The sequence below is a fragment of the Gorilla gorilla genome, chromosome 3 (genome assembly GCF_029281585.2).
Source record: "Gorilla gorilla gorilla isolate KB3781 chromosome 3, NHGRI_mGorGor1-v2.1_pri, whole genome shotgun sequence".
Taxonomy (NCBI): domain Eukaryota; kingdom Metazoa; phylum Chordata; class Mammalia; order Primates; family Hominidae; genus Gorilla; species Gorilla gorilla.
In genome coordinates, this window is record NC_073227.2 from 103,344,661 (window position 1) to 103,363,427 (window position 18,767).

Consider the following 18,767-nt stretch of genomic DNA (forward strand, 5'->3'; position numbering starts at 1 on the left):
GTTCAATTCTTCCTTGACCTTATTGGAGTTTCTGGTCCATTGACTCTTCTGTTTTCTTCCAGTTAGCATAATCTTTTTTGTGCTGGAGAAGAGTCAGGCATCAGACAGGCTGATACCTCTCTAAATTCGAGGTCACAGGTCCTCAGCACTACATAGGATTCATGGTACATTTCTCTAGTCCACTCTTTTTCCTACTTTGCAATGACTATTTCAGGTTTGGTTTTTCTTAAATCTCTGGCTTCTCTCCCCATTTATTCTCAGTAGAAAACCTTGTTTCCTATTTCAAAGGGGAAAAAAGCCATCAGTATGAAATATTTTAATTTCCTTTTTTAGTTATTTTTTTCTGTCATTCAATTTGAAATTTTAACTTCTTTATCAGATGTAGAAACACTTTAATTTTAGATGTAGATGTGAATCTTTTTCTTCCTTCGTGTTTTACTGCAGATGGTTTCCGTCACCCTGTCTGGTTGTTCCACTTGGGCTTTGGACCTTTTGTCTGATCCTTTCCCTTTCCCCTCCCAACAAAAAACACTGGTTTAGGAACCTGAGGTTAGCAGTTGTTTTTGTCTGATTTTATCCTTTTTTTCCTACTGGCTTCTTTCCATCAATATTTACACATCCTCAGGACTCCTTCATTTTAATGAAAATCCTTATATCTTCCAAATCTCATCTTGACTTTTCAACATATCAAATAGTGTTGATCTCTCACTACTTTTTGAACCTTCACCCCACCACCACAGCTTGACTTTTGTCATCTCTTCCATCCGATTCTACTTTTCCTCTTATATCTCCAGCTATCCTTCATAGTCATCTTTGTAGAATCTGTAGTACCTTTAAATTTAAATACTAGTTACTTAGGGCTTAATCCTAGACCTTTCCCCACTTATGCTACTGAGTTTCCATGGGTAATCTCATCTGTTTCCTTTGATTCAGTTACCGTCTCTGCGCAGACAATGCCTACATTTACCTTTCTAGAGTGATTCTAAGTCCCAGCCCCATGGTTCTAGTTTACTACTAAGGTGTTTCTACCGGATTGCTTCATGGGCATCTTAGCATGAACATATCAAAAACTGAATTTATTATCTTCCCTTCCTGTGTGTCCCCCACGACTAACCAGCCAGCCATCCCGAAACTGTATTGTTAGCTTTCTCCAATATTCCTTATCCTTGGGCTCAAACCATCCTCCCACCTCAACCTCCAAAATCCCTGAAGTGCTGGGACTATAGGTGTGAGCCACTGTACTGGGTCCTTTTCTTCATTTCTTACTATCACCAACCTATTCTGAACCCTACTATTATAACCTCTTCAGGTGTTGAGAAATAACCTCTTTCTTTCCTTCTCATATCTACAATTGCTCCTTTCTAGTTCAGTTCCCTAGTACAGCTGGAGTGATTATTTTCTTTTAAAAAATGCAAGCATAAAAAAGAAATAAACAAATAGTTAAATCATGTTATTCTTTTGTTTACACTGTGATGAATGTCTTCCCCATTGCTTGTAGAACAAAGTTCTACAAAGTCTCCCAAAAGCTGGTCCTGGTCCTTTCTAGCTTTCTCTTGCATAAGTCTTCTTTTTATTTTTTTCAGCATTGCAAATTCTTCCCCCTATCAAACATTCTGAAATATTTACCCCTTTCCAGCCATCTTCTCTTTGTCCCATGTCTCAATTTGAATATCCTTAATCAGTAATGATTTTCCTGACTCTCCAGATTAGATATGGCTTTAAATTATATATTCTCATGTCAGCCTGAATTTCTTCCTAGCATTTATCTTAGTTATTTTCAGTTGTGTAACTATTTGTCTAAATGTCTGTTTCTGTTTCCAAGTTAAGCTTCCTGGTGATAGGTATTAAGTCTGTCTTATTTTCCATGGTACATCCAACATCTGTTCCAGTGTCTGGCACATTGTAAATGAGAAATAAGTGTTGAATAAACAAACACAGCATATGATGAGTAATATAGCATTTCCCCTTCTGTGCATTAATGTTGCTTGTCTATTTCCTCCCTTCCCTCACAACTCTCCTTCTGGCCTTCCAGTATCAATTTGCTGTAGCTTTTGTTATAATGATTTTTTTTTTTTTTGAGAGACAACTCGCTGTGTTGCCCAGGCTGAGGTGCAGTGGTATGATCATAGCTCACTGTTGCCTCAAACTCCTGAGCTCAAGCTGTCCTCCTGCTTCAGCCTCCCTAGTAGGTAGGAAGGACTACAGGTGTACACACCGCACCTGGCTAGTTGTTTTTCTTCTTGAGATGGGGTCTTGTGGTGTTGCCTAGGCTGGTCTTGAGCTCCTGGCCTCAAGTGATCCTCCTGCCTCAGCCTTCCAAAGTGCTAGGATTATAGGTATGAGCTATTGTGCCTGGCTTTTTTTTTTTTTTTTGAGATGGAGTCTTGCTCTGTTGCCAGACTGGAGTGCAGTGGTGCAATCTCGGCTCACTGCAAGCTCTGTCTTCCAGGTTCATGCCATTCTCCTGCCTCAGCCTCCCGAGTGGCTGGGACTACAGGCGCCTGCCACCACGCCCGGCTAATTTTTTGTATTTTCAGTAGGAATGGGGTTTCACCGTGTTGGCCAGGATGGTCTTGATCTCATGACCTCGTGATCCGCCCGCCTCGGCCTCCCAAAGTGCTGGGATTACAGGCGTGAGCCACTGCACTGCACCCGGCCGAATTCTGTCAGGTTTTCTTCTGGAAGACAATGCATAACATAAACACATTTTTAAATTTTTTTGCACTCAAATAGGTCAATGTTTTATTTTATGGCTTTTGAATTTCCTGTATTGATTAAGAAAGTCTCTTCTACCTTGGAATAAAACTAGTGTTTTCCTAAATTTTTCTAATATTATTTTACATTTAGGAATTTAATCCATCTACAGTTCATTTTTGTGGATAATTTTAGGTTATGGTCTAGTTGTTTTTTTCTAGGTGAATAGCCAATTATCCAAGTATCATTTATTAAATAAAACATCCTTTCTGATTAAATTGTGATCTTTGACATATCTGATTAGGTTCCACATATATGTTTGCATCTATTTCTGTACTCTGGTTCCACTGATCTGCAATAATATGGTAATAAACAAATTTATAATAAATTTTAGTATTGGTAAAGCAACTCCTGCTTCCCACTACTTTTTTTTGTTAAATTGAAATTCACATGGGCTGGGCACAGTGGCTTACGATTGTGACCCCAATGCTTTGGGAGGTTGAGGTGGAAGAATTGCTTGAGCTCAAGAGTTCAAGACTAGCCTAGGCAACATAACGAGACCCCATTTCTACAGGAAAAAAGAAAAAAAGAAGGAAATTCACCTAACAGAACAGTAGCCATTTTAAAGTAAACAATTCAATGGCCTGTAGTATATTTACAATGTTGTACAACCTCTATCTCTGTCTAGTTTCACAACATTTTCATCTTTCCAAAGGAAGCCCTTGCCCTTTAAGCAGTTACTCTCCATTCCTTCCTTCCCCCAGCTTCTGGCAACCACCAATCCATCTTCTGTCTCTGGATTTACCTAGTCTGGATAGTTCATATAAATGGAATCATACAATATGTGACATGTGACCTTTTGGCTGATTTCACTCAGCATAGTATCTTTAGGGTTCATCCATGTCATGGCAGGTAATCAGTGCTTCATTCATTTTTATAGCCGAATAGCATTTCATTGGATGTATATACCTCAATTCCACCACTGGTTTTCATTTTCAGAATTATCTTGGCCATTCTCAAACACCAATTTTTTTATGTTAACTTTAATAATTTTGGCCTGGTTAGAAAGCAAAATAGAAAAGAAAAGGGGGGGCGTTGTCTTTGGGATCTCTTTAAATTTATTTATTAAAGGAGAAGGATTGATATTTTTATGTTATTGTATATTTCCACCTGGGAATGTGATTTGTGTCTACTCAAGTTGTCTTTTGCCCTTTATTAAGATTTTATAGGTTGCGGCTGGGCGTAGTGGCTCACGCCTGTAATCCCAGCACTTCGGGAGGCTGAGGCGGGTGGATCACGAGGTCAAGAGATCGAGACTGTCCTGGCCAACCAACATGGCGAAACCCCGTCTCTACTAAAAATACAAAAATTAGCTGGGCGTAGTGGTGCATGCCTGTAGTCCCAGCTACTTGGGAGGCTGAAGCAGGAGAATCCCTTGAACCTGGGAGGTGGAGGTTGCAGTGAGCTGAGATCGCGCCACTGCACTCCAGCCCAGGTGACAGAGTGAGACTCCGTCTCAAAAAAAAAAAAAAAAAAAGATTTTATAGGTTGCTTTTTCACTAAATATGTGCCCTTTTTTGTAAATTTTGGTGCTGTTTTGAATGGGACATTCCTCTCAATTTTTTATTTCTAACTGTATAGTGTTGGTATAGAGAAAACCCTGGTGGATTCAAGATGACTTTTTTTGAGGGATTTAAATGTTACGATATTTATCCTTCAGTCAAGTACAGATTTGAATGTGTAAACAGACTTGCTTTCCCCAGTAGGTGGCAGTGTCTTATGAATCAGCAAGCCTTGGTGATGAAAAGACAGCCTCAGTCTTTTTTTGTTGTGGTTGAGGTTGTTGGGTTAGTCAGTTTTATTTCGTTTTCACTAGTAGTAGTAATAACATGCATCTGTATGTATTTGTTTTGTTTTGTTTTATACCTTGTGCCAGTAATTTGGGTACTTTTGAAATGCTAGAAATTTAAAAAAAGAAAAAACACTTTTCTTAACTGCTGTTTAAATAGCTTAGTTTTATTAGCCAAGATTTTTTAGAGGTTTTTTTGTTTGTTTGTTTGTTTTTTTTTTTTTTGGAGATGGAGTTTCACTCTTGTCGCCCAGGCTGGAGTGCAGTGGTACGATCTTGGCTCACTGCAACCTCTACCTCCTGGGTTCAAGTGATTCTCCTGTCTCAGCCTCTCGAGTAGCTGGGATTACAGGCGCCCGCCACCACGCCCGGCTAATTTTTGTATTTTTACTTTTCTTTTCTTTTTTTTTAATTCTTTAATTTTTGTATTTTTAGTAGAGACACGGTTTTGCCATGTTGGCCGGGCTGGTCTCAAACTCCTGACCTCAGGTGATCCGCCTGCCTCGGCCTCCCAAAATGCTGGGGTAACAGGCGTGAGCCACCATGCCTGGCCTGAGTTTTAGACTTTTAAAAGCTAATAGAAGTATTGGCTGGACGCAGTGGCTCATACCTGTAATCCCAGCACTTTGGCAGGCCAAGGCGGGTGGATCATGAGGTCAGGAGTTCAAGACCAGCCTGGCCAAAATGGTGAAACCCCATCTCTACTAGAAATACAAAAATTAGTCAGTCGCAGTTGGCAGGTGCCTGTAATCTCAGCTGCTTGGGAGGCTGAGTCAGGAGAATCGCTTGAACTCAGGAGGTGGAGGTTGCAGTGAGCCGAGATTCTGCCACTGCAGTCTAGCCTGAGTGACAGAGCAAGACTCCATCTCAAAAAAGAAAAGTATCTATTGTTTTTATTTTTTTGAATAGCTTTTTTCTGTTTTTTAGGTATTTAAAAGGAACATGCCTGTTCCAAGAATAGGCATGTAAAAAGTATATATCTTTTAACTCACAGTTGCTGTGAATACAAAGGAATAATTTTAATTTTGTACATTTTTTTCCCCTTAGCACGAGAAGCCCTGCCAACGTGGGACAAGCAGATCCAATCACTTTGTTTCCAAGTGAATAACCTTTTGGAGAAAATTAGTCAGACAGCACCAGAATGGACAGCACAAGCCATGGAAGCCCAGATGGCTCAGTGAATCCTTGCAGAACTTCTGTGCACATGACATCTTTTTCCATGTTGTGCAGATCAGTTTCACTATCTCCAAAGCATTTGCATCATGACCTTATACATTTCAATCCCTTTTATGCTGGATTCCGTTTAAAGAAGACATTATTAGAGCAGGAAGTACAAGCATTTAAAAATATGTAGTTCCCATATATTTCAGGGTCTCTGTGTATTAAGCTAACTCAGATGTTTTGAAAGCTTTTTCTTTAAACAGAGGTGAAATATCTGTGGCTAAAAAGTTTGAGATTTGTGATAACTTTGTAGTCATGTAAAACTTAAGTGCTTCATGCCTCTCCAAATGTGGTTATTCTAATAAATGGAGAAATGAGCCAAATAAAAGTAGTACTTTGTTTTTAGTTAGCGAAGAGTATTTTGTTCCCTTTTCCTTCAGTTCAGCAGACATTGATTTATGCCCTATGCTAGAAATACAAAGATGAGTCATAATGCCTGTTCTCCAGGCATCCAAAGAGTCAAAGAGCCAAGAGACAGTAAGTTTAATATTTGTATTTGCTCCAGCTACTAGAGCACACAGAGAGTAGCTCTTCAGTTAGGAGAGAGAAGTCAGGGAAGGCTCCACAGAGGGTTATTTTAGCTGAGCTTTATAGAAAAACATGGGGAAAGGACTTGAAAAAGTGTGTAGGTGACTTTTAGTATCAGCTCCAACATGTAAAGAGCTTGGAAGTCGTCACATCCCTCCTCGCAGCAAAAACAAACAAAAAACTGTACAGATTGGAATATCAATGGCTTTTCTTAGATCCGTGGAAGAATTAAAGTCATAGGACAAACCACCACTCAAAACCCTGGAGAGACAGGCAAATACAGAGAATCACAATTGGGATCAGCTTACTGGGAGAAGAGGCTGCTGGTCAGTGACTGGTAGGAACACCAAAATGGTAATTATTTAGATCTTTTCTTAAACGGTAAAAATAAATATATATAAAAAAGTAAAATGGTAACAATGACAGCTACAGTAAACCTCAAATACAGCCCAGCTCCTATCCAAATTAATATAAAGCCTCATATTAAAAGCCTAGTTACTGGCTGGGTGCGGTGGCTCATGCCTGTAATCCCAGCACTTTGAGAGGCTGAGGTGGGCGGATCACTGACACCAGGAGTTTAAAACCAGCCTGGGCAACATGGCAAAACCCCGTCTCTACTAAAAACAGAAAAATTAGCCGGGTGTGGTGGTGCACGCCTGTAATCCAGCTATTCGGGAGGCTGAGGCAGGAGAATCGCTTGAACCTGGGAGGCAGAGGTTGCAGTGAGCCGAGATTGTGCCACTGCATTCCAGTCATGGACACAGAGCAAGACTGTCTCAAAAAAAAAGCCTCATTACCTATTACTTGATGCATCGTGTGGCTTTCAACCAAAAAATTATAAAGCATGCTAAAAGGTTAGAAAAAACACAATCTGAAGAGCTATACCAGCAACTGAACCAGACTAAGATATGGCAGGAGTGCTGGAATGATCAGACCAGGAAATTAAAACAACTATGATTAACATGCTGAGGACTCTAATGGAAAAAAATAGACAAGTTCAAGAACAGATCGATAATATAAGCAGAGAGATGGGAACTCTTAAGATTGGAAATGCTAGAAATAAAGAAAAAAACACTCTCACAGAAATGAATGCCTTTGATGGGCTTATCATTAGTCTACTTGGCCAAGGAAAGAAACAGCCTGATAATATGTCAATAGAAACTTCCTAAACTGAAATGCAAAGAGAAAAAGGAATGAAAAAAAAAAAAATTGGGACAGAATATCCAAGAACTGGAGAACAATATAAAAGGTGTCACATGTGGTCAGCCGCGGTGGCTCACGTCTGTAATCCCAGCACTTTGGGAGGCCGAGGCGGGCACATCACAAGGTCAAGAGATCGAGACCAGCTTGGTTAACACGGTGAAACCCTGTCTCAACTAAAAAATACAAAAAATTAGCCAGTGGTGGTGGGTGCCTGTAGTCCCAGCTACTTGGTAGGCTGAGGCAGGAGAATGGCGTGAACCCAAGAGGCAGAGCTTGCAGTGAGCCGATATCACACCACTGCACTCCAGCCTGGGTGACAGAGCGAGACTCTGTCGTGTCACATGTGTAATGGGGATACCAGAAGGAAAAGAAAGAGGAAGAGAAGAAATATTTGAAATAGGCCAGGCACGGTGGCTCACACCTGTAATCCCAGCACTTTGGGAGGCCGAGGTAGGCGGATCACGAGGTCAGGAGATCTGGCTAACATGGTGAAACCCCGTCTCTACTAAAAATACAAAAAATTAGCCGGGAGTGGTGGCAGGCGCCTGTAGTCCCAGCTACTCGGGAGGCTGAGGCAAGAGAATAGCGTGAACCCGGGAGGCAGAGCTTGCAGTGAGCCGAGAGCACGCCACTGAACTCCAGCCTGGGCAACAGAGGGAGACTCCTCAAAAAAAAAAAAAAAAAAAATATTTGAAATAATGTTTAAGAATTTTCTGAAATGAATAATAGACACTAAACCACAGGTCCAGGAAGCTAAGAAAAGGCCAAGCAGAATAACTACCAAAAAATTGACACCTAGACGTATATCTAAACTGTAGAAAACCAAAAACATAAAATCTTGAAAGAAGCCAGAAGAAAAAAACACATATAGAGAAACATGAATAACATTGGATTTCTTGTCAGAAATCATGCAAGCAAGAGCCAGAATGGAAATATTTATGATGTTAAAAGAAAAACTTCACAAACATAGGATTTTATCCAGCAAAATTATCCTTCAAAAGTGAAGGAGAAAAGCAAAGAGAAAATCAAATTGAAAAAAAGAAATAGTGAAGGAGAAATGAAAACTAAAACTAAGGAAATTTAAGGCCGGGTGTAGTGGCTCAGACCTATAATCCCAACATTTGGGGAGGCCAAGACAGGTGTATTGCTTGAGCCCAGGAGTTCAAGACCAGTTTGGGCAACATGGTGAAACCCCGTCTCTACAAAAAGTATAAAAGTAGCCAGGCATGGTGGTGTGCACCTGTGGTCCCAGCTACTTGGGAGGCTGAAATGGGAGGATTGTTTGAGCCAGGGAGGTGGAGGTTGCAGTGAGCTGAGATTGCACCATTGCATTCCAGTCTGGGTGATAGTGTGAGACCCTGTCTCAAAAAAAAAAAAAAAGAAAAAAAAGGATTCTTTTTTTGCCAGGAGACATACTTTGCAAGAAATGTTAAAGTAAGGTTTCCAGAGAGAAGGAAAATGATATGGATTAGAAACTCAGATCTACATAAAGAAAGGAAGAGTATCAGAGCAAAAAAACAGGAAGGTAAAATCTTTTTAAAAAATTTAATTGATTTAATAGATAACTTTATTTAAAGGAATTATAGCAACAGTGTGTGGATAGCTATAGCCTAGGGATAACTGAAGTGAATGACTGGAGTGTAAGCGATGGGAGGAAGGAATTGGGAATACCCTGTTATGAAGTATCTGCACAACCATGAAACAGTATAGTGTTATTTGAAACTTGACTTAGATTAGTTGTAAATGTATATTGCAAACTCTAAACCACTATAAAAAAACTTTTTAAAGAAATATAATTGTTATGCTAAGAGAGGAGAGAAATAGAATGATAAAATACTTATTTAAAACCAGAGTGTCAGCCAGGCGTGGTGGCTCACGCCTGTAATCCTAGCACTTTGGGAGGCTGGGGCAGGTGGATCACCTGATAAAACTGCAAGGAGAAATAGATGAATCCACTATTATAGTTGGAGATCTCAACTTCAATGCCTATCAGCAAAGGACAGATCCAGTAAGTAGAAAATCAGTAAGGACATTGTTGAACTCAACAGCACCACCAATCAACTGAATATAATTGACATCCATAGACTGCTTCGTCCTGCAACAACAGAGTACTCACTCTTGTCAGATCACTTGGAGCATTCACTGAGGTAGACCAACCTGGGCCATAAAACACACCTCAAAATGTAAAAGAATAGAAATTATACACTGTATGTTCTCAGACAATGGAATTTTTTTTTTTTTGAGACAGAGTTTTGCTCTTGTCACCCAGGCTGGAGTGCAGTGGTGTGATCTCGGCTCACTGCAACCTCTGCCTCCCGGGTTCAAGCAATTCTGCCTCATAATCATAATCCTGAAAGACACAATCCTGAATGCCAAACCCCAAATGTTGATGTCCCAAAAGATCAAAATCCTTAAAGTTCAAAATTTCTAAAGTCTAAATCCCTCATGTCTAAAATCCTGAAAATTACAATCCCAAAAGATTAAAATCCTCAGTGTTGAAACCCTGAAAGCCAAATTCTGGGGAAGGGGATTAGTGTATTTTTTGGTTGTACACAGGATGGTTGCATCATGTTAGTTGTGTCATGTCAAGCAGAACCATAGCCTTTTTGTCTTTATTTGGAAATTAAGTGTGGTTTAAGGGGATGCAAATGAGTGCCAAATTGACAAGGGGTGGACAGTGGACATAATTTTAGGTGTCAACTTGAATGGATTAAGGAATACCTAGAAACCTGGTAAAGCATTATTTTGGATGTGGCTGTGAGGGTGTTTTCAGAGATTAGAATGTGAGTCTGAGTGGACTAAGTGGGGGATGATCTGCCCTCATTGTTGGTAGGCACCAACTACTTGACCAGGGCCCCAAAGAGAACAAATATAGAAGGCAAATTGGTCTCTCTCTCAGATCTGGGACAGACTTTTCTTCTCCTGTCTTGGACCCAGAACTCCAGGTTTGCCAGCCTTTGGACTCCGGAACTTACACCAGTGGCCCCCTGGATCCTGAGGCTTTTGGCCTCAGATGGATAGTTGCACCATCAGCTTTCCTGGTTCTGAGGCCTTTGGAGTTGGACTGAGCCATGCTACTGGTATCCCAAGGTCTCCAGCTTTCGGATGGCCTCACCATGGGTCTTTTCAGCCACCATAATTGCATGAGCCAAGTTCCCTAATAAATTTCCTCTCATATCCTATTGGTTCTGTCTCTCTAGAGAACCCTGACTAATACAGATTTGGTACTGGGGAAGCTGAACATCATTTCTTCTTACTGTATTGCTTACCACACAATGGAAGAGATCTGTGAAATTGTTCCCTTGCGAAAAGGCTGTGTTAAGTGTATGAGGCTACTTAACAGTGAAACAGTTTAAAAGTTAATTGTTATTCGTGCTGCAAACGTAGAAAACCACCTAATTGCAATGGCTGAGAAATAACCAGACTTTCAGATGGACGGCATGTACTTACAAAATTTGTAGACCACAACCACTCCCCAAATACAAGTACTGTGAGTGTTTTGAAGATCATAGAAGTGAAAACACAGGCCAAAAATAAAAAAAATCTCTTATGCCAAATTATTTAATCATGTATGGCTTCTGCCCCTTTACACATAATGCCAACTCGCTATGCTATGTATTTCATCTTCGCATTATTTTCAATACTGAAGGTAAATTTAGATCTCTCTTTTTTTCTTAGTCTGGCTAAAAGTTTGTCAATTTTGCTTAACTTTTCAAAAAACCAACTTTTTGTTTCATTGATTTTTGTATTGTTTACTTCATTTTAATTTCATTTATTTCTGTTCTGATCTTTATTATTTCTTCTACTAATTTTGGATTTGGTTTGCTCTTGTTTTCCTAATTCTTTAAGATGCATCATTAGATTGTTTGTTTAATGTAGGCACTATAAGTTTCCCTCTTTTTTGATGTAGGCACTATAACGATAAGCTTCCCTCTTAGTACTGCTTTTGCTGTATCCCATAGATTTTGGTATGTTGTGCTCCCATTAGCATTTGTTCCAAGAAATTTTTAAATTTCTTATTAAAATGATCCATCCTTGAGAATGATCCATATGCTGAGGAAAAGCATGTGTATTCCACAGCCATTGGATGAAATGTTCCGTAATTATCTACTGGATCCATTTGGTCTATTGTGCAGATTAAGTCTGGTGTTTCTTTATTGATTTTTCTGCCTGGAAGATCCATCCAGTGCTGAAAGTGGGGTGTCGAAGTCTCCAACTATTATTGTATTGGGGCCTAACTCTCTCTTTAGCTCTTTTTTTTGTTTTGTTTTGTTTTGAGATGGAGCCTGGCTCTGTTGCCCAGGGTGGAGTGCAGTGGTATGATCTTGGCTCACTGCAACCTCCGCCTCCCGGGTTCAAGCTATTCTCCTGCCTCAGCCTCCCAAGTAGCTGGGATTACAGACATGTGCCACCATACCCGGCTAATTTTGTATTTTTAGTAGAGATAGGGTTTCTCCATCTTGGTCAAGCTGGTCTCGAACTCCCAACCTCAGGTGATCCGCCTGCCTTGGCCTCCCCAAAGTGCTGGGATTATAGGCATGAGCCACTGCACCTGGCCTTTTTTATTTTTTTAAGGAGGGGGGTGTCTCACTACATTGCCTAGGCTAGACTCAAACTCCTGGGCTCAAGTGATCCTTCTGCCTCGACCTCCTGAAATGCTGTGATTACAGGCATGAGCCACCATGACCGGCCCTGACTGTGTATTTTCAAATATCCTGTCTTCAGGCTCACTAATTCTTTCTTCTGCTTGATCAATTCTGCTACTGAAAGCCTCTAATGCATTGTTCAGTATGCCAATTGCATTTTTAGCTCCGGAATCTCAGTTTGATTCTTTTTATTTTAATCTTTTTGTTAAATGTATCTGATACAATTTTGAATTCATTCTCTGTGTCATCTTGAATTTCTTGAGTTTCCCCAACACAGCTATTTTGAATTCTCTGCCTGAAAGGTCACACATCTGTGTTTCTCCAGGATTGGTCCCTGGTGGCTCATTTAGTTCATTTGGGAGGTCATGTTTTCCTGGATGGTGTTGATGTTAGTAAATGTTCTTCAGTGTCTGGGCATTGAAGAGTGAAGTATTTATTGTAGTCTTCACTTTCTGGGCTTATTTGTACCCATCCCTCTTAGAAAGGCTTTCCAGATATTTGAAAGCATTTGGATATTGTGATGTAAGCTGTATCTGATTTAGAGAGCACCCCAATCCCAGTAACACTGTTTTCTTGCAGACTCATGGAGGTATTACCTTGATGGTCTTGGAAAAGATCCAGAAGAATTCTCTGCATTATCAGGCAGAGAGACTCCTGTTCCATTCTGTTACTTTCTTCCAAGCAAAAAGAGTCTCACTCTCCTTGTTCTGAGCCATATAAAGCTGGGGGTGGAGTGACACAAGCATCCCTGTGGCCACCACCACTATGACTGCATTGGGTCAGACCTGAAGCCAGCACAGCAGTGGGGCTTGCCAAGGCCGGCTGTAACCACTTCCTGGCTACTGCCTATGTTTGCTGAAGGCCCTGGGGCTCTACAATTAGCTGGTGGCAAAGCCGGCCAGGCCTGTGTCCTTCCCTTCAGAGCCATGAGGTCCCCCAGGCCCCAGGTGAGTCCAGAGGTGCCGTTTGGGAATCAGAGACTAGAGTAAAAAAACTTGGAAGTCTAGCTGGTGTTCTATTGTACTGTGGCTGAGCTGGTATTCAGACCACAAGATGCAGTCCTTCCCACTCTTCCTTTCCCTTCCCAAATGCAGAGGAGCCTCACCCCATAGCCACTGTCACCCCAGGCCACGAGGAGTACTGCCAGGCTACCTCCAATATTCCCTTAAGCATCGAGGTATCTTAAGTCAAGCTTGTGTTGAATGCTTCCTGCCTTGGGACTCGCCCTTCAGGGCAATGGGTTCCCCTCTGGCCTGGGGCAGGTGCAGAAATGCTGTCCAACAGTCAAGTCCTGGAATCGGGGACCTCAAGAGCCCACTTGGTGCTCTACCCCTCTGTGGCTGTGCTGGTACCTAAGGTGCAAGACAAAGCCCTCTTTACTTTTCCCTCTGCTTTTCTCAAACAGAAGGAGTTTTGCCTTGTTGCCACCACAGCTAGTAATGTGCTTAGTCTCACCTGAAGCCAGCAAGTCTCAGAGGCTCAACCAAGGGCCTTGACATAGTACCTAAATGTAACTGCTGGTTATTCAGGGTCCCGCCAACCTTCAGTTAGCAGGTGATGAATGCTGCCAGGACTGAGTCCTTTTCTTCAAGGTAGTGGGTTTCCTTCTGACCCATGGTGTGTCTAGAAATGTCATCTGGGAACTAGGGCCTGGAATGGGGGGGCCTCACGACTCTTCCCAGTCCCCTATTCTGCCGCAGCTGAACTGGTATCCAAGATGCAAGACAAAGTCCTCCCCACTCTTCTTTCTCCTCTCCTCAAGCAGAAGGAAAGGGTCTCCTTTGGAGCCACGGGCTGTGCAGCCTGGAGTTAGGGAAGGGGCGATGCCAGCATGCCCTTGGCTGCCTTAGCTGGTGTCTCAGTATGTCACCTGCCCTCCCAGTTAACTGTCTCTGGGCCTAGTTCAGCACTAGAACTCGCCTGAGATCTGCAGTCTTCATGGCCTGGGCTGCCTTTCAAGTTTACTTGGAGACCCAGACTGTAGCCCTCGGTGGTGAGATTTGCAGGAACTCAAGTTTAGACCACTGGGATCAGTGATTCCCCTCTGGGTAGGGCTGTTATTAAATGCTCCCTCCATGGGCAGGCGTCAGCTGAGTTGGGTGTGGTTTTCCTTTCTGCCATAACAGGACAGCACTGAGTTCAGTGCATCACAGTTGCTGTGTTCTCCCTCCCCTGCACCCAGAGATATCCTCAATACCACAACACAGCTGCAGGGGGAGGGGGGCGTCAGTGATTCAGGACTGTTTTTTCTATTTCTTCGGTGTCTCTTTCAGCATTATAAAGTTAAGAGCAGGTACTATGAGTGCTCACCTGATTTTTAACACCTCATGAAGTTGTTAAATTGGTGTCCTTGTGGAGGGGGATGATAGCTGCAGTCTTCTATTCCTCCATTTTTCTCTGTCTCATTTTTTTTTTTTTTTTTTTTTTTTGGAGACGGAGTCTTGCTCTGTCACCCAGGCTGGAGTGCAGTGGCACGCTCTCGGCTCACTGCAGCCTCCGCCTCCAGGTTCAAGTGATTCTCCTGCCTCAGACTCCTGAGTAGTTGGGACTACAGGTGCTACCATGAACAGCTAAATTTAATTTTTTTAATTATTATATATTGTGGGCGAAGGATTACCTAGGTGCCAAGGCAAGAGACTAAAGGCACAAACTGTTTCAGTATAAAAAAGAAAATAGAATAAGAATAGTCATAATACAAATTAGATATAGAGATGATCATGGACAATTATCAATCATTATTATAAACGTTATTAATCATTAGCTTTTAATATTACTCTTTGTTGCATTACTAATATAACCTAGGAATAACCAGCAGGTATAGGGTCAGGTGCTGAAGGCACATTGTGACAAGTGACCTAGAAGGCAAGAGCTGAGCCTTCTGTCACGCCCGCATAAGGGCCGCTTGAGGGCTCCTTGGTCAAGCGGTAATGCCAGTGTCTGGGAAGACACCCATGACGTAGCAGACCGCAAAAGGGAGTCTCCTTTCCTTGGAGGAGTCAGGGCACACTCTGCTCCACCAGCTTCTTGTGGGAGGCTGGATGTTATACAGGCCTGCCCACAGTTATCCGGAGGCCTAAACCCCTCCCTGTGGTGCTGTGCTTCAGTGGTCACGCTCCTTGTCCACTTTCATGCTCCTCCAGCACTCCTGGTTCCTCTTTGAAGTTCGTAGTAGATAACGGTAGAAGAAATACTGAAAGGCTTAAAGTCTTTGATCTTTCTTATAAGTGCATAGAAGAAAACGCTGATGTATGCCGCCTTCTCTCTGCTTCAGCTACCTAAAAGGGAAGGGCCCCCTGTCCTATGATCACATGACTTGCTTCGTCTTGTCAATCACTTAGAAGATTCACCCTCCTTACCCTGCCCCCTTGTCTTGTATGCAATAAATATCAGCGTGCCCAGCCATTCGGGGCCACTACCTGTCTCCGTGTCTTAATGGTAGTGGTCCCCTGGGCCTAGCTGTTTTCTATCTCTTTGTCTTGTGTCTTTATTTATTACAATCTCTCATCTCCGTACACGGCGAGAACACCTGCTAAGCCCCGTAGGCCTCAACTCTACAATATATTTATTTTATATTGCCCAGGTTAGTCCCTAACTCCTGGGTTCAACTGATCCTCCCACCTCGACCTCCCAAAGTGCTATAATTACAGGTATGAGCCACACCACACCCGGCCAATAATACACATATCTTTGCAAGCATAAACATTCAGGTATCCTAACAACAGTCTCATGAGTATAAGAGTTATGAGTAGATGAACTGTATTCATAAAGAAATAGGCCAAAAAGCAAAATGTATTAACATATATGATTGGTAATTGTGTGCACTCAACTTTATAACTGTGGTCATCTGAAATACCAAGATGGACAATATAAGTCTTTTGACAAAATCAATAAAAATCCGCAGTGAGTTACCACCACACATGCAGTTGCCCAAAAAGCCAAGATCTCAAAATATTTTATCTTTCACAAATATGGATGTACAAAAAGATCTTTTATTGAGGAAGTTGCAATGTTTTTACATACATGCACAATGCTTACACAAATTCAGCTTTGTGATAATGCACTTTCATGGAGTCAAATTTGCAAAAATGCATAAAATGAATTAGAACTTTCTAAACATCTTTATACAATTTATACCTTCAGTATTAAAAATGGACTGAGGAGGCCGGGCACAGTGGCTCACACCTGTAATCCCTGACTTTGAGAGGCTGAAGTGGGCGGATCACTTGAGGTTAGGAGTTGGAGACCTGCCTGGCCAACATAGTGAAACCCTGTCTGTAGTTAAAAATATAAAAATTAACACTTGAGCCCAGGAGGCGGAGGTTGGAGTGAGCTGAGATTGTACCACTGCACTCCAGCCTGGGTGACAAAGTGAGACCCTGTCTCAATAAAAAATAAAAATAAAAAAAGTATGTTATTATTTCCTGTTTTATTGTCTAAAATGGTCTATGAAGTGCTCTGTTGTGTTTTTATGTTTCTCAAATCTCCTTTAAAAAATATAAATAAAGAATTTTAAACAATTTTTAAAATTATTTTGTCAAGAATTATATTTTCAGGATTTTAATCATTTGGAATTGGAATTTTGGGGATTTTGGACTTCAGGGATTTTGATCTTTCAGGATTTCATCATTTGGGATTATAACATTCAAGATTGTGTCTTTTGGGATTATGGCCCAAACCCATGCAATGGGCCAGTTCTTTGAAAGGAACAGTGTTCCATAACTCACACAAGGAGAAATAGAAAATTTGAATAGGCCTATACCTGTTAAACTAAATCAATAACTAATAACCTTCTATAATAGAAAGCACCAGGCTTAGATGGGTTCACTGATGATTGATCAAACATTTAAGAAATAAATCTTTGACCCAGAAATATTTCCTTAACATTTTTTTTCTAAGAAAGAAATCACACCAATTCTCTACAATAGCTTCCAAAAAAATAGAAGCTAAGGGAACACATCCTAACTGACTCTAGGAGACCAGCATTACTCTAATACTAAAATCAGATAAAGACATGACAAGAAAGGGAAAACTACAGTCTCTCATAAACATAGATGCAAAAATCCTTAACAAAATATTAGCAAATCAAATGCAATAATGTGTAAAAAGAATGATATATTATGACCAAGTGGGATTTATTCCAGGTATGCAAGACTGATTCAACATTTGAAAATCAATTAATGTAACCCATCACATCAACATACTAAAGAGGAAAAAATCATGATTGTATTAATAGGTACAGAAAAAGCATTTGACAAAATCCAACACTCATTCAAGATAAAAATGCTCAGTAGGCCAGGTATGTATGTAATCCCAGCACTTTTGGAGGCCAAGGCAGGAGGATCACTTGAGCTCGGGAGTTTGAGACCAGCCTGGGCAACAAAACAAGAACCCGTCTCTAATTTAAAAAAAAAAAAAAAGGCTGGGTGCGGTGGCTCACGCCTGTAATCCCAGCCCTTTGGGAGGCCAAGGTGAGTGGATCACGAGGTCAGGAGATCAAGACCATCCTGGCTAACACAGTGAAACCCCGTCTCTACTAAAAATACAAAAAAATTAGCCGGGCGTGGTGGCGGGCGCCTGTAGTCCCAGCTACTCAGGAGGCTGAGGCAGGAGAATGACGTGAACCTGGGAGGCAGAGCTTGCAGTGAGCTGAGACTGCGCCACTGCACTCCAGCCTGGGTGACAGAGCAAGACTCCATCTCAAAAAAAAAAAAAAATGCTCAGTATACTAGAAATAGACGGGATCTTCATCAATCATATACAGAATATCTACAAAAAACCTACATCATACTTAATGATGAGAGACTATATGATTTTCCCCTAGGTCAGGAACAAGGCAAAGATGTTTACTCTCATGTTCCTATTTAATATCATACCAGAATCCTAGCTAATAAGACCAGATAAGGAAATGTAGCTTTATACAGATTGGGAAGGAGGAATAAAACTGTCTTTGTTCACAGTCAACATGATTGTCTATATAGAAACACATACAAAAAGTCTCCTGAAACTAATAAGCAGTTATGGCAAGGTCACAGGATATAAGGTTAATGTACAAAAGTCAATTGCTTTCCTATATACCAGCAATGAACAATTGGAATTTGAAATTTTGAAAAAGTATGTATGTTGAAGGCAGGGAAGATTGGGAATTTTATGAGTGAAGAATTGGCAGGAGAGTGGGCTAAAGAGGTAAAATGAGGCTACACTGTGAAGAACCAAGGAAAATACTGGGGTCTGTTTGTTTTAGAAAATTCACTATTTGGCTGGGCGCAGTGGCTCATGCCTGTAATCCCAGCACTTTGGGAGGCCGAGGCGGGTGGATCACCTGAGGTCAGGAGTTCAAGACCAGCCTGACCAGCATGGAGAAACCGTGTCTGTACTAAAAATACAAAATTAGCTGGGGTGGTGGCACATGCCTGTATTCCCAGCTACTCAGGAGGCTGAGGCAGGAGAATTGCTTGAACCCGGGAGGTGGAGGTTGCAGTGAGCAGAGATCATGCCATTGCACTCCAGCCTGGGCAACAAGAGCGAAACTATGTCTCAAAAAAAAAAAAAAAAAAAAAAAAAAAAGAAAGAAAGAAAGAAAAAGAAAAAGAAAAGAACAAAAAATTCACAATTTAACTCATGGTACA

At 41.3% G+C, this 18,767-nt stretch overlaps 1 protein-coding gene across 3 annotated transcripts in view; it reads left to right on the plus strand.

The window, feature by feature from the left end:
• COPS4 (COP9 signalosome subunit 4) overlaps nt 1-6,092 on the plus strand; it is a 35,587-nt gene extending 29,495 nt beyond the window's left edge. For 2 of the 3 annotated variants that reach the window (XM_031010357.3, XM_031010358.3), the window contains one exon: nt 5,591-6,092. In XM_031010357.3, the coding sequence (XP_030866217.1) occupies nt 5,591-5,724 (134 nt within the window). In that variant the 3' untranslated portion in view covers nt 5,725-6,092. Of the gene's footprint in view, nt 1-3,458; nt 3,607-5,590 lie in introns of all 3 variants that reach the window. The other variant, XM_031010359.3, reaches the window with a different exon arrangement.
• Nucleotides 6,093-18,767: the final 12,675 nt, after the last annotated feature.